Below are 23,812 nucleotides of genomic sequence, written 5' to 3' on the forward strand. Positions count from 1 at the left end.
TGGCTTACCGTACCAAATCCTGAACAGGGAGGAGGAAAAGCAGGCTAACACAATAATCCGAAGCGCTTTCAAAGCTGCTCTGGGCCTGCCTAAATGTACTTCAACGGAGCGCATGTTAGCTTTGGGAGTGCACAATACTTTCGACGAACTGAGGCAAGCCACCCTGATGCGACAGAGGGAGCGCCTCAGCTTCACAAAAACTGGTAGGGCAATATTGGCTAGACTGAATATCCCAGCATACCCCATTTATCTCACAGAGCAGGCCGTGCCTCTCCCTCTTTCGATGAGATCCAAAATTACAGTAGCCCCAATTCGAAAGAATATGCATCCCGAGTACAACAAAGAAAGGCGCAAAGCACGCGCACAACACATTCAATCAACAACACAGCTGCGTCCGTGTAGTACAACACGTACTACACGGACGCAGCTCTGTATGCAGAGGCGACCGGGCAGCGCTACCAAAGGAGGTACGCCCTGGCAGTCGTGAACACTATCAGCCAACAGCAAATTACCGCGTCGGCCACGGCAGGATCTCCCACCTCGGCTGAAATATTAGCAGTGGCGATCGCACTCGCCCACGCGGAGCGTTCGCAAAGGCACTCGGTCGTGGTCACGGACTCCCAGGAGACATGTCGCATGTTTCTCAAGGGGCACGTGACTGCGGCTAGCCTCGCGATAATCCCCAAATCCTTCAACCACCATCATCGCCTACTCTGGTGCCCGGGTCACGCGGGGGTACAGGGGAACGAAAAGGCTAACGCGTTAGCTCGAGGGTTCACTAACCGAGCGACGGCGTCCTCTTCTAACCCCAACCACCCGCACTATCCCTCACAAAATTCCACCAATTTAAATGCCAAAGACATCCTTGCTCATCAGCGTGGAGTCCGCAGAAAATACCCGCCGCCCCACCCACAACTTAACGGGGAAGAGGCCGCCGATTGGCGTAAAATACAGACCGGGGTGTTCCCCCATTTAAAATTGCTAAACGCCATGTATCCCACTCGTTATAGGGCCAACTGTCCTTGGTGCGGTGGCATACCTACCCTAATACACATAACCTGGGAGTGCACTAAGCACCCTCATAGGCTAAATACCAGTAGGACAATGGAGCAGTGGGAGGCACAGCTCGCCCGCTCCGACCTGGCAGGACAAAAGTCCTTAATTAGCCAGGTCAGGCAGGCGGCAGAGGCCAGTGGGGCCCTGGACTGAGAGGCTCCGACCACCCCTCCTTCAAATCTTTACAATTGCAATAAAATTTCTCTCTCTCTCTCTCTCTCTCTATCTCTCACTAACATATAATTTCATTCACTACCATGAATTTTCTAACAGAATATAGCTTAATTTCGTCAACCAGCATGTATTTTTATGAGTTGATCTGGCGAACCACAGCTATTCAAATTAATTACTGCCCTGCACCACACATTTCATTTCTTACGCAAAGTTAATGCGTATTTGTTGACATCGTGAAGGCTTCTGATAAAAAGCGTCACTTGTGCATAAAGCGCGAATTGACAGGTCTCAACATAAATCCAAGGATTATTGCATAGATCGGCAGTTGCATTACCCACTGCCAATTATCTCATAAACGAACACGTGTACTCATTAAGTCATGTTAAATCTGAGTACCATAGGGTTCCTTGCTCGGGCCTACTTTGTTCTTATCTTATATTAATGATAATAATAGTAATCGGTGTTGCACTCTCAGACATGCTGCTGATTGCGTGAGTTATACATAAATTACTAGTACTATGAATACTACCTAGCTAATGTGATTTACACAGGCCCAGTAAATGGTTTAACGCGTGGAAAATATAAATTAACGTCGCTAAATCAAAAGCCGTTAAATTTACACCTATCCACATACAACTACACATTAACAATACCCCTATAGTCTAAGTATGTACCGTAAAGAATCTGAATGTCAATTTGTCATCCTGTCTGACACGGAATACCCCCGCACACGCAATAGTTAGCAAGGCCTACAAGACATTAGGTTTCGTAAGGCGCAATAAGTTCGGCTAGACCCGTCACTAAACTTCGTACTTATACCACCTTAGTAGGCTCTAAAATTGAACCCGCATACCTCATTTGGAATCCACACTCCTCGTTCAGTTTGTTTTCTTGTTTGGTGGACTATGTTAAGAAATTTTGCTGCCTTGTTTTCTTTGTTGTAGTGCACCCTCCATGTAACGCCTACCGAAATTTCAGGGCTTTGAGTAACTAGAAAGTGCAAAGAGGGGCTCGCCCAATTGAAGACGACAGCAATGAACGCGTCGTCTTCTTTCTATTTCATCAAAATATGTGTCTGCTTATTTCCCAGAAAGCATGAAGTCTCGCACACCCTGTTATAACCTGCATTTATCCTGTGCTAAAGGAGAGCTCTAAAATCAGACCTAAGAATAGCGTACAGTGAAACAATTAAAAAGCGTCATGAGTGCCACAGCTCATACAACTATTAATTTCAATTTCTAATTTCAAGCAACAAGAAAAAGAAAGACAGAAAAGAAAAGGTTGAACCAATTTGTCATGGAGGTAACTGCTGCAGGATGTTTCAAAACATTTTATACACCCACTGCCTAATCAAGTTAGCGGACATGAACATGACGAAACAACCTACCGTTTCATTTGTTGTTCATATCTTTCAGCTGAAGGAGCATGTGCCTAACGTTGATGAAAGTACTATCGTTTGCAAGTAAGTAAAATTTACATTCTCTTAGTGACTTTGTTAATGTGCACGTTCCAATGCCTTACTGAGTTTCCTATTCTTCCCGTATTTTCCTATTTTTCCGCCACTTCGTATTCCGTTTCTGAACTTAGTCTCTGTTGCACTACTTTTGTTACTAAACGTTTCTAGAGGTGCGCAAACAGCCCTCTTTGATACCGAATTGAATACAAATCAAATAGTGTCAGATGTGAATCGAATCGAGTAAGAATATTTTTCGAATAGTTCGCGAATAATGTACAACCTTCTGACCGAGAATTATTACGCCCGGGTATTCACAACAATGGAAAGTTTGTCATTACATTGTATATTATCAATCGTGCTTTGTTAAAGCACAAAGGGGGCAATAGTAACAACTAAGGAAATTAATCGCAAACTTATCGTTTTTCGGAGCATACGCGGTGTTTTATTTGGGGTCAGGCATGAAATAGATGGTAGCTGGCCCATGCCGTCGTCCGACTTATCCACGCTGAGGACGTTGATGAAGGAAGAGACTGGTTCTCATCGAGAACGAGGTATATGGGTTTATTTACGGTATGTACATCAGAACCTTACGTTTCATCAGCCTAACATGACTGCAAGAGGAATGCCCCTGAGGAGCCGCCAACGGTTCCTTAAATACACTATGTCCTCCCTAGATCCCTAGGTGAGGGAAAACGGACTTTCAACCTGCTACCAATTCGGAGCGCTCAGTCATTGTAGCCAACCCGCCTTTACACTCACTTCCGCACAGGTTTCGTTGACCACGCCGAGGTGAGTGGGTTCTCGCAGACGCGGTGCTTGACCCAAGCATGCGCCTCTTCATCCCAGTATTGACTCCGCAGACAATGGCCACCGCTTCTGTCCATGACTTCGAAGCCCCATGAGACGGCTGCAAGACATCTGCTCCCAGGATTTGCGCCGCTTCTAACAAGCCGTGACGGCCACGGCGAATCCACTAACAATACTTGGTCCGCTGACCGCGTTTAGTCACAGCGGCGCCGAGGGAGTGTTGACGCGGCACATCGTCGTCCCCACAAAACGAGTCACCGCCGCAGGTGGGGAAGGGTTTCTCGGTCGCTTCTCGGAAGCTCGCCACCTCCGCTGCTGCAGTTGGCAGGGAAAAGTTTATAGGTCGGCACCCTTGCAGGCCATTCGTAACAGCGGTCATGCGTTACCATATAAAGTTTATAGAGGTAAAAGTGTAGCCCAATTAATATCTTATCTACCTTCACAACCAAGCCAGGCATGCGCGTCGTCTGCGGTTATGGCAGAGTAAAAAAAAAACACTTTTTTTCTAGTTCGAATAGTCACGGCATGATGTGCCACTATTGATTAAAGTATGTTGTAATGAAACCTGACGTAATTTTATGAGGGGACACAGTTGCTGCGTTTATAAATAGTACCGAACAATATCAACTGCCGAATGCCATGTCTAAACAAGATTTTATTGCGAGTGATCGTGCTTAGATTTAAAAATTTTGCTGTCTGAGCGGCGTAGCGCGCTGTTGTATATTACGACCATTGTGGAATAGGAGGCACATTTGTTTCAACTTCGTGCTTGGTCGTGTGTATCCACGATGTAAAGTATAAAAAGATTTTCAAATTTACGAGTGGTCTCTATTAAACTCAGTGACCCAATCAAACATTGTCTATTCTATTCGAGGACCGAATGGAATACAATAATTGATTCATTAGTCGAAAGTTTTAAAAATTTGCACGCCCTTACAACATTTCACTTATGTGCTGTATTCAAGTTTGCATTCAAACCAATTACTTGCTTTGCCTTATCTACATTATAACTTGCATAAATATATACAAATGATGCGGAGCTCCAGTTAGTAATATCTGCTTTAGTAACATTCCACTGACGCTGTTTTCTAGAATAATGCTGATAACCCGAGACACTACAGTACGCTTTGTGGATTCTTCGTTTCATGTTGAAATCCGACATTCCATACTAGGGATGCAAACATTTCGGAAATCTAGAGCGCGAGGAAAAAAACGTTCTTTAATGTTCATTTTTCAGGAAATTTTGTAAATGTTGATCAAGGTTGAAACTTAATTAAAATAGCTTATCTTTTATATTCCAGCAATAAAATTGCAATAATTACGCAGAGAACGCGAAGACAAAAGAATGAATGCCTTTTTCTCATCTACAAAAATTGCCAATCTGATAACTGAGAAAACTGATAACTGAGAAGAAGACGCCGGAGTGTGCGGACGAATTCAATTCGGCTCTTGTTTCTACCAATGTATTCGTGGCGATTTTTCACGATTTCAAGAAAATATTTGTGCAAGACGGCTTTGTGAAGCTGCACGGACCCTGTGGACACTTTCCTTGACACTGTGTGTATTGATCTCTACCATCTACAGCGGTTTTGCCATCGTCATCCGGCCGCCGCCTCGCTAGCCCTAACGAGGGGAGCTTCTAATCCAACGTGTCGAGCGCGGCGCCGCTTCTGGCGCGTTGCTCTCTCTTCCACGTCGTCGCCGTCACTGCATGGGCTACAATTCTTGCGCTCAGACATGGAATACCAAGTGGCTGGGGAGGACACTGCCGTGGAGGAAATCCCTTCGGATCAAGGCTGGCAGACTGCCACGTATCGCCGCGCCGCAGCCAAACGTGAGAGCATTAACCCTACTCCGCCATATGGCGCGTTGAAACGTGGAGGAACTGAGACCCGCGGCCGTGAAAACGTTAAAAACACCATCATCTGCGCGAGCAGAATGCCGCCATTACCAAAAGATGACATCCGTATTATTATAAGGCCTCGTGGGGGACTTAAAACAGCAAAGGTTGGCCCTGCGGTGGTTGCCGACGCCATTGCCGCCTCGGCTGGCCTCTGCCCGGCACAACAACACTCGGACATGCTTCGCCCCAAAATAAACAGAATACCTTAGTGGCAAGCACTCCGCTCAGAGAAAATGCTAAGCGCTACGTGCGAGTAAAGCAAATTTGCATCCAAGGCGTCACCCACGACATCAGCGCCTACGAAGCGGCACCATGCACAGTCCACTTGCAAGGGAGTCATCCGCGGGGTCCCCGTGGAAGGCGGGCCGACGGACATTGACTCGAAAATCGTCAATGACAGAAATCCACTGGCATTGGCCGCCAAGCGCATAGGCACTACCACTGCAGTAATCGTGGCATTCGACGGCCATCGAGTGCCCAATTTCGTGCGCTATGGCTCGTTTCTCATGCACTGCACGCTGTACTGCAGGCAGGTCGACATATGTTACGCCTGTGGTCGGCTCGGCCACCGTGCGGACGTGGGCCGAAACCCCGGGGACGTTATTTGCCGAGGCTGTGGTGCCCCAAACCCCACTCGGGAGCACCACTGTGCACCCAAATGTAAGCTATGCGGTGGCCCCGATCTCACCGCTGACAAAGCCTGCAAGGAACGCTACCACATGTCATACGTGGTCTGTCGACGGCGATGGGAGAGAGCACGCTCGACGAGGAATGGCGACGACTGTACTACAATGCCCAAGTCCGCCATCGCTACCACCGAAGACGCCTACCCTCAACTCCCTGGAGGTGCCCGGGCCGCTGACAACAACCGATCCCAGTCCAGATCCAGGGGCCACTCTCGGAGCCGCTCCAGGCGGGCATCGACATCCCGGAGCCGACCACGGGCCCGCTCCCGTGGTGCGCCGCGCGGTGCATCTCGGGAGCGCTCCGTTTCTCGCTCCATGTCCGGGCCCGGGTCCCGTTCCGGCTCCCGTTCTGGATCCCGCTCCGGGCCCTCTTGTCAACGATTGCTAAGCCCGCCGGCACCACCAACAAGCGACAAGAAACGAGGCACCCTGACCTGGACAGATGTCGTCCGGGGAAGAAGAAACGACACCGCATCACAGGTAGGGTCGGGCTCACTCCTAGAGCACGTTACCGATACTACAAACATTACAGACAAACGCCAAAACGCCGCTATGAAAGAGACAATCCTCAAACTTACGGCCGCGATTGCCGAACTACAGAACGACAGGGGCGCGCGCGCAGCCATTGTGCCCGCCGCCGAAAACGCCGCCATGGCAGTAGCCCCGTCAGCACCGCCACAACCTGTTAGCGCTGATAGCGCCGACGGCGAGAGCGCGCCCAAGAAACGCGCCGTCGCTCGCGCCCTACCAGAACTGAAACCCGAGTTAAAAGAGATTAAAAGTACGCTGTCGGCAATTAAAGAGAGCCTCCGCTTTCTCGGAGAGAATATGGCCCGCGTACAGTCAACCCTCGCGGCCCACGGTAATCGGTTGTGGACAGTCGAACATTTTCTCGAAAATGTCGTAGCCCCCACCATTGCCGCTGCTAAGCCGGTCTCGCCACAACACCCCACGCCCAATCCACCCACACACGCGACCCCCTTCCAACCGTCAAGCGGCCGGGCTGACCCCCACAAGCATCAAGATGGCCAGGCGAGATGAAGCGTTCCGCACCTGGCAGTGGAACGGCAGGAGTTTCACTACGCGGAGAGCCTCCCTGCAGCAATACCTACGCAGCCACGACGCCAAGCCCCACGTATCCTTCTGCAAGAAACTCCAACACACACCGCCACGTTCACCGGTTACCAGTGGTTACCAGGCTTCGCGGGAGGACGTGGTACCGCCACGCTGGTCTCTAAAAAGCTCACCTGCCTCGCGCATGGCCTGGGCACGCCCGAGGTGGACAACCTTTGGTACCCATCCTCTCACTAGCACACCTTATCTGCTTGCACATTCATACCTTTCCCAACTCCCATTCTTCATTCTAACCTCAACACGAAACCAGTTATTAATGTTTGCCCTCCATACAGCTGCATTGCAGTCTCTTAATGTTATCCATATTATTTTCCATTTCACCCCTGGTAACAGTCCCTATAGCATCGTCTGAGGTTTCTAGACACTCGTCACCAAACAGTGTAACTAATTACGCATGACGTTCCAAATACTACTTTTCTTAAAAGCAGAACTTGTGCACTTTGAAGTGAAATCGTGCTTTTTTTAGTTTGAGTTTATTTCTTTAATCATATGGTACATGAGGAATGTGCATTTGTGGTTGGGTATGACGGGAAAAGGAATAACACATAAAGGCAGCTTGACGAGCGCCATCACCCCAGAAACAACACAAAACAACAAGCGCAGGCAGCAGAAAACAACGGTACACAAAATTAAATATGTGGTCTTTCACAACAAAGAATGAATAAGCTTTACATAAAGCAAAAGCTAGATGTATTTAGAACGCAGCTCTTAGGTACCTGTTCCTATGGCAGGCGCCGGCGTTTTTCCTCGTAACCGAGCGCACGAACACAGCGCATGATGAAAGCGAACGCGGAGCGCAGTGGGAGATGAAATGCGCAGATAGCGAAGGAAGCACGAGGAGAGAAGTGGGCGAGGAGGTTGCAGCGGTATCAGGAGGGGAAAGCGGAGGAGGAGGGTATGGCGAAAGTGTGACAGGAAAAGCGTAGTGCCACGCAAGACGGGAATTTACGGCGACGATGGCTGCGACATGTCGCCAGAGTAGCGCGCATCATCTGTATGGGAACAAAGCGCTGCATGGGCGGTGGTCTGTCTGCGGCAGCTGCTGTGAATGGCGCCCACGCGTCACCCACGCGCCGCCTCTCGCGATCTTGCGATTGCGAGAGGCGTGCAATGCAAATAGTGCAATGCCGGGCCGACCCGCGGCGGATGTGAAGCAGGCATTAGGCACGCCCCCTACGTGGGCCGATCCCGAAGATAGAGCAATAACGGGAGGTGAAGCAGGCGTTCAGCACTCCCCATACGTGGGCCGATCACGAAGATAGTGCGATGCCGGGCCGACCTGCGGCGGAGGTGAAGGAGGCGTTAAGCACAACTCATACGGGGGCCGATTCCGAAGATATTGCAATGCTGGCCCGACCCGCGGTATAGGTGAAGCAGGCGTTAAGCACTCCCCATACGTGGGCCGATCCCGAAGTTAGTGCAATGCCGGGCCGACCCGCGGCGGATGTGCAGTTCGTCATTAAGGGACCCACATACACAGCTTCGCTGGTCATCCTTCTTCCCAAAGTGGAATGGCCCTTAGTTTTTTGCTGTGAGACCTGAATATTTAAAGATGGTTTAGAGCCTGCGGACCAAACCAGATAACGATAATGCAAATGAGGAGAAAGAAGAGCATTTTACACTAAAAGTTTTTGAGGTACGGGTAGTATATGTTGACACCTACAAGGTCGTCAACGGTTTGACAAAAAAGGAAGCTTGTGTCATCCGCATAAATAACATAATCTACAGAGCTGCCAACTCTTACAAAATCATCAGGGAAAATATTTAATGAAAGGCGCCCCAGCATACTCCCTTGCGGTACACCATTCCTAACCCCTTTAGACAATCACAACTCTCGGTTAATTGATAAATACTGACGCCAATTCTATAGGATCTGATAAAGTCTAAAACGACACCTGAATGCCGTAACAATATAGCGTTTCTAAGAGAGTAATAGATTAATTCGGAATGCCTTCGAGATACGTAAGACTATTCCTAGAGCAAGTTTTTTTTAATTCTACGTTATGTAAGATTAATTCATTTTGGTGGAGCAAAGTACTTTCTGTTGAAACTCCATACTGAAAGCTGTACTGTGACGACGTGATGACGTTATATTGCTCAGGAAACTTAGACAAACGTGTATTTTTTCAATTCCCTTAGAAAATATTGGAAGAATTAAAATTGATCATTAATTACCCAATTTATTTTTATCTCCACCTTTGTATATTATTGCGACTTTGGCGGTTTTGATTTTCTCTGAAAATACTGCTGTGCTTAATGTAAGGTTATATACGCATGTGCGCTAAAGTGGCGCAGAGGAGATCTAAAACACATATTATGGGTTCCAGCTTTATTCCATCTATGTCCTCACTTTTACTTTTTTTGAAACTCTGAAACACGTTAATGACCTCCTGCTGATCCATTAGGTGAGAAAAAAGCGAATCTTTTAAGGAGGAGAAACATGACTTAATGAATCTTGACTGTGGGTGCTATGGACTAATGAAGTGAAGCACTCGTTAAACTCGATGGCTAGTACTGTATCCTTGCATAGTTCATTGTTAATTATTAACTCTCCTATATCACCGTTTACTAGCTTTTTTAAAAGAAATAAAAGAATTAAGTTTATTCCTATCTGTTTTTTGTCAATAACACCATCGAACATCATGAAATAACAACATTTAGCTTGTTTTTGTACCTTAGACAATTTAATTTTGTAAAGCTTAAATGCTTTGAATACGTTCACATCTCACGTTACCAGACAAAATAATATATTCTTTTCATTAATCATATTAATTATCCTGGAAGTGATCGAAGTTTTGCGGGCCCACTTCGGCCTCTTTAAGGCCTTAAAAGAAAAGTGTTTTTATACGCAGAGCACACAGTATTAATAAAGCAGTCATACGCGAGATTAGCAGAGGAACAAGATAATGCGTTGTTCCACTTTAATGTATCAACTTCCTCTCCGAAAGACGACAGTATACATATTGGCACGCACTAGTTACGCTAGAAGTCGAGAAAGAAGAAGTGTGTGTGGTAGCTGCTGCAAACACGAACTGTAAACGGCCGTTTGCTTAGTACTGACTGACTGGCTTTTCCTCTCGTGACAAACTGGTGGAGGTGCTGGGTACGATCCATCGTATGCCTACGGGTCCTGAACCAGCAGCTACCGACGCCAGTACTTCGGGGACGGCAGAAATCTATCGAAGCAGCCGTCGCCTCCAAGGTCTTCCACTGCAATACAGTCCCCTGGCAAGCTCCGTGAGGAAGATGTCAACAACTACCGCAAGCCAAACCGAGGGGATCCCAAATGCTCCCGTACCATGCATTCTCAACGCGCCTCGCACGCCTAACCCGTTCCATGGCGACGCCTTTGAGGACGTTGAAGATTGGTTGGACCATTTCGACCGGGTCGCCGCCTTTAACGACTGGGACGATCGCCGCAAGTTGAAGAACGTCTACTTTTCCCTTTTAGACGCGGCGAGAGTATGGTACGAGAATCACGAAGCCTCATTTACCAGCTGGCAGGAGTTTTACCGAATGCTTTGCGAAGCCTTCTGCACTCCCGAAAGGAAAGAAAGAGCTGAACAGGCACTGTCTTCGAGGTTCCAAATGCCAAATGAAACCGTCGCCATGTTCGTCGAAGACATGACGCGATTGTTCCGTCGGGCCGATCCACTAATGTCAGAAGACAAGAAGGTGCGTCTGTTATTGCGAGGCGTAAAGGAACAGCTTTTCGAGGCCTTGTGCGCAATCCTCCTACAACAGTCTCTCAGTTCGTTCGTGAGGCTACAGTCATGGAACGTATGCTTCGGCAGCGGCTCTCGCAGTATGAACGCCAGACCACCATGACTGCTGCATGCTCTCTCGTACCTGCAAATGATGACAGGGAGTCACTTACCGAGATAATACGACAAATTGTTCGAGAAGAACTGCAGAAGTCCTATGCATCGGCTCCGGCACCTCCCAGTGCCGCGGTTCTTACGCATGTCATTCGGGAAGAAATCGGCAAAGTGGTTCATCCCTCGCCATCAACACGACCCGAACCTCCCACGTTCTCGTACGCGGATGCTCTTCGGGCTTGCGCACCGTCGACGGACCGTTTTTCGCAGCCGCCTGCTGGGATTTCTCGACGCTCCCCAAGTCCGATCCACCGCACGAATCCGCAAGCACCCTTTCATCCTGGTCCGCGCAAATCTACAGTATGGCGCGCCCCCGACAACAGTCCGTTGTGCTATCACTGCGGGGAGGCTGGTCACATGTATCGCGATTGCCAGTACCGACGGATTGGTCTGCGGGGATACCATCCGGACGCCCGTTGCCCGCGCTATGGCGAACGCCCGCACGAAATCGAGCAATACTTAGAAAGTAACCGGCTTCCTCCTGCCCAACAGCGAAGACAGTCACGGTCGCCTTCACCTCGTCGGTACGCGTCACCGAACCGTGCTCGACCCGCCTTTGATTCCGCTGGAGTCAACGGTGGAAGCCCGCGCCGGGGAAACTGAAAACGGCGACCTCCGGGGGTGAGGCCGCTGTCATGCGAACCGTCAAATATCCTCCGCCGACGCCATCCCCTCGCGACGTACCGCTGACGCCTTCATTCGAAACTGCAAAAAAAAAAAAACTTCTGCTGCTATTACTGCTTCAATCGACGGTTATCCGGTAACTGCACTTGTAGATACGGGAGCTGACTACTCGGTTATGAGTGCCTCACTGGCGACTCGGCTACGCAAGGTGCTGACAGCGTGGGACGGCCCACATCTGATTACGGCCGGAGGACACCTTGTGTCACCCATTGGACGATGCACCGCCAGACTTGCAATTTCTACTTCGACTTTCGTAGCGTCTTTCCTTGTGCTGCCCAAGTGTTCTCGGCTAGTTATACTGGGCATGGATTTTCTCCAGGAATATGGGGCGATCATTAACCTTCGTGACTTGTTCGTGACTTTTTCTAACTATGTTTCTTCGGATTCGAATGTGGAGGATGAACATCACCGCGCGGCTTTACGCGTGGTCGATGACTGCGTGACGTTACCGCCTCGAAGTAGCATCTTCGTCCTCGTTGAATGCCCCCAAGAACAACTAGGAATAGGCATCGCCGAAGGTAACCTCACCATATTGCTGGATCGCGAAGTTGGCGTCGCACGAGGTCTCGTAGAGCTCCAACATAGGCAAACCACGATTCTAGTTACGAACTTCAGTGGCGAATACAAGCACTTTGCGAGGCATACCACCATGGCCTACTTTGAAACGGTGGCCGAGTCCAACGCCTGTGCTTCGGTAACGACAATCTGGATTCCGGAACCCAGCGATGTGGACTTGACCAGTCACATCAACGTCAACCCACAGCTCGACCAAAACGAGAAGGAGAGGCTCCTTACTCTGCTCTCGTCATTTAGCGACTGTTTCGCCACCACGTCGAAGGTCAAACAGACTCCTTTAATCAAACACAGAATCATCACTGAACCGACCGTCCAACCTGTTCGCCAACACGCTTATCGCGTGTCGCAAAGAGAACAGGATGCTATTCGTCATCAAGTGAAACAAATGCTCGACGATGATGTCATTCAACCATCGACAAGTCCTTGGGCTTCACCTGTTGTATTAGTTAAAAAGAAAGACGGTTCACTAAGATTCTGTGTCGATTATCGCACACTGAACAAGGTCACGAAAAAAGACGTTTACCCACTTCCTCGAATTGACGACTCCTTGTACCGCCTGCGACATGCCCGTTACTTTTCTTCAATGGATCTGCGTAGTGGGTACTGGCAAATTGAAGTTGACGAACGGGACCAGGAAAAAACAGCGTTTATCACACCCGACGGTCTCTATCAATTTAAGGTCCTCCCTTTTGGATTGTGTTCCGCTCCGGCCACATTTCAACGCATGATGGACACAGTTTTATATGACCTCAAGTGGAACTCGCGTTTAGTCTACTTAGACGATGTAGTTGTTTTTTCCACCACGGTTGAACAACACATCCAGCGGCTTGAGGCGGTTCTTCAAGCTATCCGCACCGCCGGCCTCTCCCTGAAGCCCGAAAAATGTCACTTTGGCTACGAGGAGCTCAAATTTCTCGGTCATATTGTCAGCAGCACCGGTGTGCGCCCTGACCCTGACAAAGCCCTGGCAGTTTCTCTGTTCCCCGTACCGAAGACAAAACACGATGTCCGCCGATTTTTAGGGCTTTGCGCGTATTAGCGCCGTTTTGTACCCAATTTTTGTGAAATTGCCGAACCTTTGCAACGACTCATCAAGAACGACGTCACATTTGTTTGGGGCCCCGCACAATCCGACGCCTTCCACGACCTTCAGCGATGTCTACAGACACCACCGATCCTTGGTCACTTTGACACCGAGGCTGACACAGAAGTGTATACTGATGCTAGTAACGTTGGTATCGGAGCGACACTCGTACAGTTTCAAGCTGGTGTTGAGCGCGTTATTGCGTATGCCAGCCGAACCTTGTCTGCTGCTGAAAAAAACTACTCAGCAACTGAAAAAGAATGTCTGGCAGTCATATGGGCTATCCAGAAGTTCCGCCCATACCTGTACGGACGCCCCTTCCGTGTCGTCAGCGACCACCACTCTCTCTGCTGGCTGGCGAATCTCAAAGATCCTTCAGGCCGTCTCGCGAGATGGAGCCTTCGGTTGCAGGAATTTGATGTGACCATCGTCTATAAGTCTGGCCAGAAACGCACTGACGCCGACTGTCTCTCCCGCGCCCCCGTCGAACCCGCACCACTAGATACTGACGACGATTCTGGTTTTCTTTGTACTCTCCCGTCTTTAAACCTTGCTCAACAGCAACGCCAAGATTCCGAGCTCCAGCCCTTGATTGAATACCTTGAAGGAAGCCGCCCGCAACCCCCACGGCAGTTCACGCGTCACTTGTCCTCTTTCTGCCTACGTGGCGACATCCTACACAAGCGGAACTTTCACCCTACGGCAACCGTTTTCCTGCTCGTTGTTCCCGCTACTCTCCGCGACGACGTTCTACGTGCATGCCATGACGAACCAACGTCCGGGCATCTTGGTTTCACGCGTACTCTCGCGAAGATCAAGCAGAAGTACTATTGGCGGAAACTCACAAAAACCGTGAAGCAGTACGTCAGAAGTTGTCGAGATTGCCAGCGCCGCAAAGTTCCACCACTGAAACCAGCCGGTCTGCTTCAGCCTGTCCGACCTCCTTGCTCACCTTTTGAACAAGTCGGGATGGATTTACTCGGCCCATTTCCCAAGTCTTCGGCTGATAACCGCTGGATCGTCGTCGCCACCGATTACCTCACTCGATACTGCGAAACACAAGCCATTCAGCGAGCTACTGCTTCAGATGTTGCTAACTTCTTTATCAAAAATATCATCCTTCGACATGGTGCTCCCGCTGTCGTCATCACAGACCGTGGTACGGCCTTCACTGCCCAGTTGGTTCGAGATATTCTGCAGCTGAGCGGAACAACGCACCGTATGGCAACTGCGTATCACCCGCAGACTAACGGTTTAACTGAGCGTCTCAACAAAACGATTGCGGATATGCTTTCCATGTATGTTGCCACGGATCATAAAAATTGGGACGAACTGCTCCCGTATGTGACATTCGCGTACAACACTGCCCTACAAGAAACCACCGGGTTTCCTCCTTTTCGTCTGGTCTACGGACGCGACGTCACCACTATGCTCGACGTGATGCTCCTACCAACTTCGTCTCAACCTACCGCGCCAGATACAGACGCCTTTGTTCAGCGTGCCGAAGCGGCGCGGCACCTTGCGCGGCAACGAATTCTATCCCGACAAAGTCAAGATGCTCGTCGATACACCCTATGCCATCGAGACGTCACATACAACCCGGGAGATCTTGTATGGGTTTGGACCCCTATACGTGAACGCGGCCGGTCAGAAAAATTATTGCGCCGATACTTTGGACCCTACATAGTTTTGCGTCGTCTAAGTCCTGTCAACTACGAAGTTATTCCAGCCGACACTTCGCACCACTCCCGTCGACCACGTTCCTCTGACGTTGTTCACGTTACCAGGATGAAGCCTTACCATTCGCGCTGACTCTCATCCACAAACTTTGTGATGCGCCCCCTGTCGTCTCGTCCGTTGTCATTCTCATTTCTTTTATTTTTTTCTTGTGGCATTTCACATCTCCCCAACTTTATTTATTTATTTATTTATTTATTTATTTCTTTTTGGAGGGAGGGGTAATGGCACCCACTAGTTACGCTAGAAGTCGAGAAAGAAGAAGTGTGCGTGGTAGCTGCTGCAAACACGAACTGTAAACGGCCGTTTGCTTAGTACTGACTCACTGGCTTTTCCTCTCGTGACAATATATTTATTCGTTGAAAATGAGCGCCATGGGAACACCACTCTTTTCATTAAATGACTTATCCAAGACAAAATACATTGGCGAACCATCGATTATTGCGGCATCAAGAGCCCCCCCCCCCCGCCTGTATTGGATGAATGAAACTGCTAGTAACGAAGTCTACGCAAGAACTAGTTGCGGCAGTGCGAGCTGGCATAGTAATCACACTTGTGAAAAAGAACGAAGCAAGGAGGCCTGAAAATCAAGCCTCTTTATGTGTGTTGCTGAACACGTCTATGTTTAAGTCACTGCAAAGCACTGATGTATAATTGAAATCATTAACCGGAAATAGGTTTACTAGATATTGAATAATTGAATTAATGTTAGCATGTGGAAGCCGATACATTACTGCAAACACATATTTCTTACATATTAAGCTTAATGCTTCTATGTCATCAGTACACATAGATTTTAATCCCTTCCACACTTCAATCCCGCCTTTACATATTAGCATACCCCGTCACCCTGTTCAGATTTGTTTTTATGGTTAATCACACTATATCCATCGAACTCGTTAAGACGTAAAAGAAAATTATATTCTTTCGAGCAAGCTGGCTGCGTGTTAATGTGAAGAAACGACAACGGCTGTCTACACCCTTCAGTTACGTGTGAGTTTAGTTCAAATGGACTCAAAAACATTGTAGTTATTTGTAACGCAAAAAAATCTTATGGCTTAAACTATTTGCGGCAAATCAGCATCACGTGACATGCAAGGCAGACGACTTCTCTGTCTTCCGGATCAAAAACAGCCGCACATTTCCCTTTTTAATGCGTAAGCATTATTTGGCGACTTCCGAGTCCGGCCACGCAAAAAATGTAATGCCTCGTATCTTTACAAAAATGCATAATTTGCAAAGATATTTAATCGTTATAATAGGGTAAATGTATATGACTGGTAGCTTTATAAGTGATAAAGAGAAATTTAAACCAAAAGACTTAAGAAGAGTACACTCATAGAGATACATAGAGCTCCGTAGAAAATGCGTGGGGACGCTCATAGTAGGGGTGGACCACCTGAAGTTTGAGGTTGGGCCAAATTGAAATTTGAGGTTGGGTAAACCTGAAATTTGGCGGTGCGCCAAATGAAGTTAGGGATGGGCCATCTTGAAATTCGTAGGTGGGGCAACTTGACACTGGGAGTGGGCAAACTGAAATTTATGGGTGAGCCAACTTAAATTTGGGAGTGGGCCAACTTGAAATTGGGGGTTGGGCCAACTTAGAATGTGGGGGTGGACGAATTTGAAATTTAGGGATTGGCTGACTTAAATTTGTGTGCGGGGGGGGGGACAACATTATATTTGGGGATGGGCCAACTTAACCTTCGTGTGGGACAACGTGAAATGGGGGGCGGGCAACATAAATGTGGAGGTGGCCCAACTTGAAACTTGGGGGGGGGCAACTTGAAATTAATTCGGGGTAGGGGTGGGCAAAATAAAAATGGGGCGTAGGCAAATTTACAGTTGGGGTGGGTCAACATAAATTTGGAGGTGGGCCAACTTGAAATTTGGACATCGGCAAGCTTACATTTTTAGGGGTAGGCCAAATAGAAATCTGAGGGTGGGCAGGCTAAAATTTGGGGGCGGGCTAACTTGAAACTTGGAAGTGGGCCAACTTGGTATTTGCAAATGAGCTTTACTTAAATTTAGGGATGGGCCAACTTGAAGTTTGAGGGTGGGCCAACCTGAAGTTTTCATGTGGAACAACTTAAATTTATGGGCGGGACAACTTGAAGTTAGGGGGTGGGGGCGGGCCAAATGAAATTTGGGGTTGGCACTACTGAAATGTAGGGTTGGACCAATTTGAAGTTTGTGCGTGGTCCTACTTAAATTTGGGGGTGGGCCAACTTGAGATTTAGGATAGCGCAATGTCCAGCTGAACGCTGCTGAGCGTCCTTAGAGCTATGAAGTCCTCATGGGCGGGCGCGCGTTGAGGCGCTTGGCGCGTTTTCAATGGGCCTTACTGAGGCGCAGTTAGAATGCATGCGAGAGCTTACGCGGACAAAAAACGCGTGCATAACACAGGCTTGCGAGAGCGGCAGCTAGGGTGGCATGGCATCGCGGCGATGCCCTCTCCCCTCACGCAAGATCTCATGCGCTACTGCGGCAACTGGTGTTCCTTTTCTCCCGCTCGGTTCCGTCGAGGCGTGCAAGCACGGCCGTTCCGGCTAAATTGGCGGGATCACTTTGAAGGGGCCGGATGCGGCGAGAACATCAGTTGTCTACTGAAGCCGCAGCCGTGGCCTAGTTGTAGAACACCCGCCTCGGCTGCGGGAGATTGGGAGTTCGATTCCCACCGTCGCCAGGCACCCACTGGTTCTAATATGGGCACAAGTGCGCCCCAGCCTGGCGTTCAGCTTTCTTCAGGGGCGATACGCTTGGGAAAAGAGCCTGCGCCCTAATTTCGCGCCAGAAGCCTCGTGAGCCCAAAAAAGTTATGTTTGGGCCGCTCCCATGGCGATCATTTCCCATGTGGCACCCCAAATGCACCTATTGAGGTGGCGGCGCCGTCGCGTTTCCCCTTTCCAAGCGTTGAGGCCCATGCATAATGACCGAGCACCAGGCTGGGAGCTCGCTTGTACCTATTTTACCGGGAGGTACGCGACGGCCACCGGAAAGGCCATGAGTAGATGCGCATAAGCTAAGAAAAGCACGTAAGTAAATGTCACAGCCAAGCCAAACAATACTTACACATTAGTGGATAATTCTCAGAATTTCTGTAGCTTCTTCTCACACCTTGTTTGCCGGGGCTTTGTAAGCAGAACCGCCATTTCCATGCAAAGATGCTCGTTGATATTTATTTGGTCACATGTGCCTAACCCAAGATGACTGGTGTCCAACTTAGTTTCCCTTGCTGCAGACAACAGTTACTCTCGCACAGTTATAAAGAAGAATCCGGCGACCTCATTTGATTTGTTTTTATTTTTGTACGATACACGATGAGCGATGGCAATGATTGTGGAACGCGAAAGTCGCTTAAGGAATCCTTCTGTGGCCTGATATTAGGGCAACTTTCACCATGTACTTACATTCCAACAAGAGAGTGAGGACTGGTGATTTAAGGAGCAGTCATAATAACTTGTTAATCATGCTGGCAGTCGCAGCGTTCCAAGCACAATCTGACATCTAGCCGCGCAGGCAAATCGAATTGCCCTTTATTTTGAACTGCACCTTCTTCACTAAACTGGGACATGTTTGCTGAACAGATATAGTAAAGGCCAAAGTAAAACTGAAAATTCGTAAATAATCATGCACATGAAGATTATTCCCACATCTCAAATCTAAGAAATCACGTGATGTTCTTCCTAGGTTATATTATTATGTTCATGCTTGCGCGCAAGTGTATTTCAATGTCATCAATGTATTTCACGTCATCGATTGACGGTGAATTGGGGTCGCAATGGATCACTTGTTTGTTGAAAAGGATATCTTCAGAGGTAACTAGCAGGTGCAGGGAAACACTAGGAGCATTGTCGCATCATCTCGACTTCTATGACCATAAAATGTGTTTAACTTCAGTACTGCTTACTTCTTTCAGTGGTGCAGACGTTTCCTTTGATGTTTTTGTACAAAACAATCAAGAGGAAGCTAAAGTCACAGACACCTTTAAGAATTGCGACCAAGGTGGGAAATCTGCTTGCAAGCTCGACAAACTGACCTTCAAAAGCGGAACAGGTAAGGAACCATGCCTGTTTCAGGCACATATGGTGCTGCACGGAATGTAACAAATAAAAATTTACTAAGTCTCACTGATTTAGTGATGAATTATTGACTGACTGAGATTGATTATACGTTCTAGCTCTAAACAATATAATGAGAAATGTCGCATACGGAAGTTTCAGGTTTATAAAGCTTCCTCGATTTTTTTAATGTACGTACGCTGATAGCTTGTAGTCGGGCGGCTCGATTACAGCGAAGCTGTTAGCCTCTAGTTGGTCGGGGTTTCTCATGGCCGCGTGCTCCCACACAAATGAGCGACGATCCCAAAGCCAGTGCAAAGCGAGAAGTGTGCAGTGTCCTGCTTTTTAGAGGTGTCACATGACGTCATCAGGTGACATCATCGCGACGTCACGTTTGACGTGATAACGTCATTGCATGACGTCATCAGGCAATATCGTCATGTGACGATGTCGTTATCACGCAACGCATGGTTTCACGTGATGTCATCCCGTCGCCTTTGGTGTGATGACATCATCACAAGATGTTTGACGTGATGCCGTAATCACATTACGTCATCATCTCAAACTTGACGCCGTCCCTTGTCACATGGGTTTTGGTAACATCGGATATTAACGCTGGATTTTTCTCTTCATGGGCCATATAATGATTTCGCATTTATAAAGAATACAGCTTCGCTGAGCATCCACTTTCGCAGAGCCGGGATGGTGAGCCAATTTTTTCCTTCTCTGTCTATCTAAGTTTTTCATTTTTTTACAACAGTAGCTGTTGAGTAACTTTACAATACAATAAACCATATTCACACTATCAATCAGGTGATAGAGAAATGTGCGGAATATAACGAACCCTTATATATAGCTTTCATTTATTACGAGAAAGCGCTTGATTCATTCGAAATCTCAACAGTCATGGATGCATTACGGAATCAGGGTGTAGACCACCCGTATGTAAAAATACTGAAAGATATCTACAGCGGCTCCACAGCCACCGCAGTCCTCCATAAAGAAAGCAACAAAATACCAATAAAGAAAGGTGTCAGACAGGGAGATACGATCTCTCCAATGCTATTCACAGCGTGTTTACAGGAGGTATTCAGAGACCTGGATTGGGAAAAATTGGGGATAAGAGTTAATGCAGAATACCTTAGTAACTTGCGATTCGCTGATGACAGTGCCTTGCTTAGTAACTCAGGGGACCTATTGCAATGCATGCTCACTGAGCTGGAGAGGCCAAGCAGAAGGGTGGGTCTGAAAATTAATCTACAGAAAACTTAAGTAATGTTTAACAGTCTCGGAAGAGAAGAGCAGTCTACGATAGGTAGCGAGGCACTGGAAGTGATAAGAGAATACATCTACTTAGGGCAGGTAGCGACCGCGGGTCCGGATCATGAGACTGAAATAATCAGAAGAATAAGAATAGGCTAGGGTGCGTTTGACAGGCACTCTCAGATCATGAAAAGCAGGTTGCCGTTATCCTTCAAGAGAAAAGTGTATAACAGCTGTGTCTTACCAGTACTCAGGTGCGGGGCCGAAACCTGGAGGCTCACGAAAAGGGTTCTACTTAAATTGAGGACGACGCAACGAGCTATGGAAAGAAGAATGATGGGTGTAACGTTAAGGGATAAGAAAAGAGCAGACTGAGTGAGGAAACAAACGCAGGTTAATGACATCTTAGTTGAAATCAAGAAAGCGAAATGGGGGGGGGGGACATTGGCAGGACATGTAATGAGGAGGGAAGATAACCGATGGTCATTAAGGATTACGGACTAGATTTCAAGGGAAGGGAAGCGTAGCAGGGGGCGGCAGAAAGTTAGGTGGGCGGATGAGATTAAAAAGTTTGCAGGACATGGCCGCAATTAGTACATGACCGGGGTAGTTGGAGAAGTATGGGAGAGGCCTTTGCCCTCCAGTGAGCGTAACCAGGCTGATTATGATGATGATGATGAACTTTACAGATGACATAAAACATTGTCACCATAGTCGCTGCCTAATAACAAACATCATCACAATGTAGTAATGCATACAATGAAATAAAATGTACAAATGAAGTCACCGTTGACAATATTGAACGTGCTATACTTTCATTAACAGCAAGACGCTAGAGCATCGAACAATGAAAAACTGACGAGGCGCATGTGCGAAAAGCAGCACTGCCTCATGAGACAGTCGATGCGGTGCATGGAATGGTGCATGAGACAGTAAAGAATCAGCGCTGAGATCAAATAAATTAAGTGATCCCAGGGGCAAAAACTTAAATATAGAAAAGAAAACAGAGAAAGCAAAAGCCGTGGTTTGCTAAAGCAGGCTGTTCGAACACTACTGCAAATGTCTTCCACGACAGACTTTCCTTGATTAAGTGAGGGTGTTATTGTGCAGAACAATGCAATAGCTATCGATTTTCTTGCTTCACATTTTTAGCAATATTGCGGCCGTTTGTTTTTGCCCTCTTTTGTTGGCGAAGCTCCGACGCCTTCACCTGATAATGGACCATAAGTAGCTTGCTGAGAAGCAGAAACCGGCAGGCAAATGACACGCCTGATACAAATGCTCTCAACACATCACCACTAGTTGTCCACGACAGTCATTTTTGTGCCCGATTCGAATGCGAATCAAACCATGCCAGAAGCAAATTGGATTAAATGGAATATTGAATGTTTTTCTAATAATGAACAGCAGTTTTCATAATTACATAAAGAGATGCTCACATCCTAGCATTCACACCGTTAGCAAGTTTCTGTTATTTTTATTATTGAAAGCACAAATGAAGCATTAAGAACGAACAACCAGTTCTTTTCGCATATGCAGGAGCCTTCGCAGAGTGTCAATGATCGCTGTATAGCCGGTAATGTCTGACTCCCTGAGCGACATATAATCTCCTCCACTAGATGGATTACCATGTTTTATGCCTATGCATTGTTACTATGACTGCGGGGATGAAATTTATCGTACCATTGCTCCAATTTTATGATTGTGTAAAGCTGCAGTTTCGAAATATTCAAAAACTATTTGAAAAAATACTTGTATCTACGAATACCGGCTATTTGATTCGAAGACCGAATTGAATGAGACGCTTTTCTATCGTTTTTTGAGAGTTTTTGAATATTCGCACACCCGTAAACAATACGTGATACGAATGTTTCTGCTTGGCTAACTACACAGCCTAGTGCAGACAGCGCGGAGCGGCTACTGCGAACTCGACTACAAAGTGCGACGTAAAGTTAAATGCACAGGCGATGTTGCCCTTTAATTGATTGTATCACAGCCTGAGAAGCACCTTTTTTCAAGAGATATCGCCAATCATCCATTTGAATATGTACAGAGAGGTTTCCCCGTTGAGGAAATACTACGTGTTGGATTCCGCAACAGCTTTAGGGCCCGACATCAGTTTTAAGTCTCGAAACTTGCACACCACTGCACACAAGACTATTGCAGTGGTAATTTTCTTCTCCAATAAGATTTCCGGAAGACATTTTTGTCGAGTAAGTACGTCCACAGCACGGTGTTTCGAAGGAATCTTTCTGTTCAGACTATAAATGTCATGTGTGTACATTTACAAGCTTTATTGCCAAGTCTAAGCAAAGATGCCTGTTTATTAAGCCAGAAAGGTCAGTTTTCCGACCAGTATTAAAAAAAATTCCCAGTTTAATCCTCATTTATATTACTGCACTCTAACTTGTGGGACACAACTGCATCAAACATGCAGAAACTCACGGTAACTCTGTATGAAAGGAACTTCATTCAATGGAAAATTTCTGTATTTAGAACATACAGAGCCAATATTTCAGAAAGAAAAAAGGAAAACTTGCAATGTAGGCAATCGTGATTTTGTAATTACTAAGAAATTACAAAAATGCTATACTGAATAGAACGGAAACGTTCTTAGAGCTGGCAAGCTTTAAAAAGGACACAGTTATTTTATGGTGGCGGATATTGCCACGCGTACCTATTTGTTTTCCGTTGACCGGCTTTCACCAGCTAACGAATGTTCAATGCTATCGCCCCGCACAAGAGGCGCCTTTCTGTATCGTAATGTTCTCTAGTGTTATCGTTTATTCTATATGCTGTTTATTTTGCCACCGAGCTTTGTGTAATCAGATTGCGTGTGCGACGAGAATAGCGGTGTACATTCTAGGACTTACGCGAGCTACAGCAATTTCGGTGGAAAGTTCAATGAGTCATGTTCAATAGCCAACGGGTCTGATCCGCGGATCATTTTTTCGACGCTTGACGAGTGTGCTAGCCGCTATCCTTGTGCTGTTACTTGTTTTCCTGGGCACAGGTTGGTCCAACAAACAGTTGGTTTACTGACTTGCATTGTGCCACTGTGGTTGTTCACCACCACAACATGATAATATCAACCCTCATACCGCGTTCCTTTTTCGTGCGCCCATTATGGCAAGAACGAGAAGAGAAACTGAAGGGCTCAATTTTTGTTGATCATGCCCGTATAAAGCTAACAGGCAATGAAGTCAAGGAAAGTCAAATTAGCTGTAGTTGAAATTGAAATGCAGAAAATTGAACTGGTAGAAATGCATTACGACATGCGTTGCACAACATACACGTAATGCAGAGATGCTGG

At 47.3% G+C, this 23,812-nt stretch overlaps 1 protein-coding gene across 1 annotated transcript in view; it reads left to right on the forward strand.

Moving 5' to 3' along the window:
* The window catches only part of LOC142582434 (uncharacterized), a 61,744-nt gene that overhangs the window by 11,945 nt on the left and 25,987 nt on the right, over positions 1 to 23,812 (forward strand). The window contains exons 3-4 of the mRNA XM_075692149.1: positions 2,646 to 2,692; positions 19,095 to 19,231. Coding sequence (XP_075548264.1) covers positions 2,646 to 2,692; positions 19,095 to 19,231 — 184 coding nt within the window. The remainder of the gene's footprint in view (positions 1 to 2,645; positions 2,693 to 19,094; positions 19,232 to 23,812) is intronic.

The sequence above is a fragment of the Dermacentor variabilis genome, chromosome 5 (assembly GCF_050947875.1).
Source record: "Dermacentor variabilis isolate Ectoservices chromosome 5, ASM5094787v1, whole genome shotgun sequence".
Taxonomy (NCBI): domain Eukaryota; kingdom Metazoa; phylum Arthropoda; class Arachnida; order Ixodida; family Ixodidae; genus Dermacentor; species Dermacentor variabilis.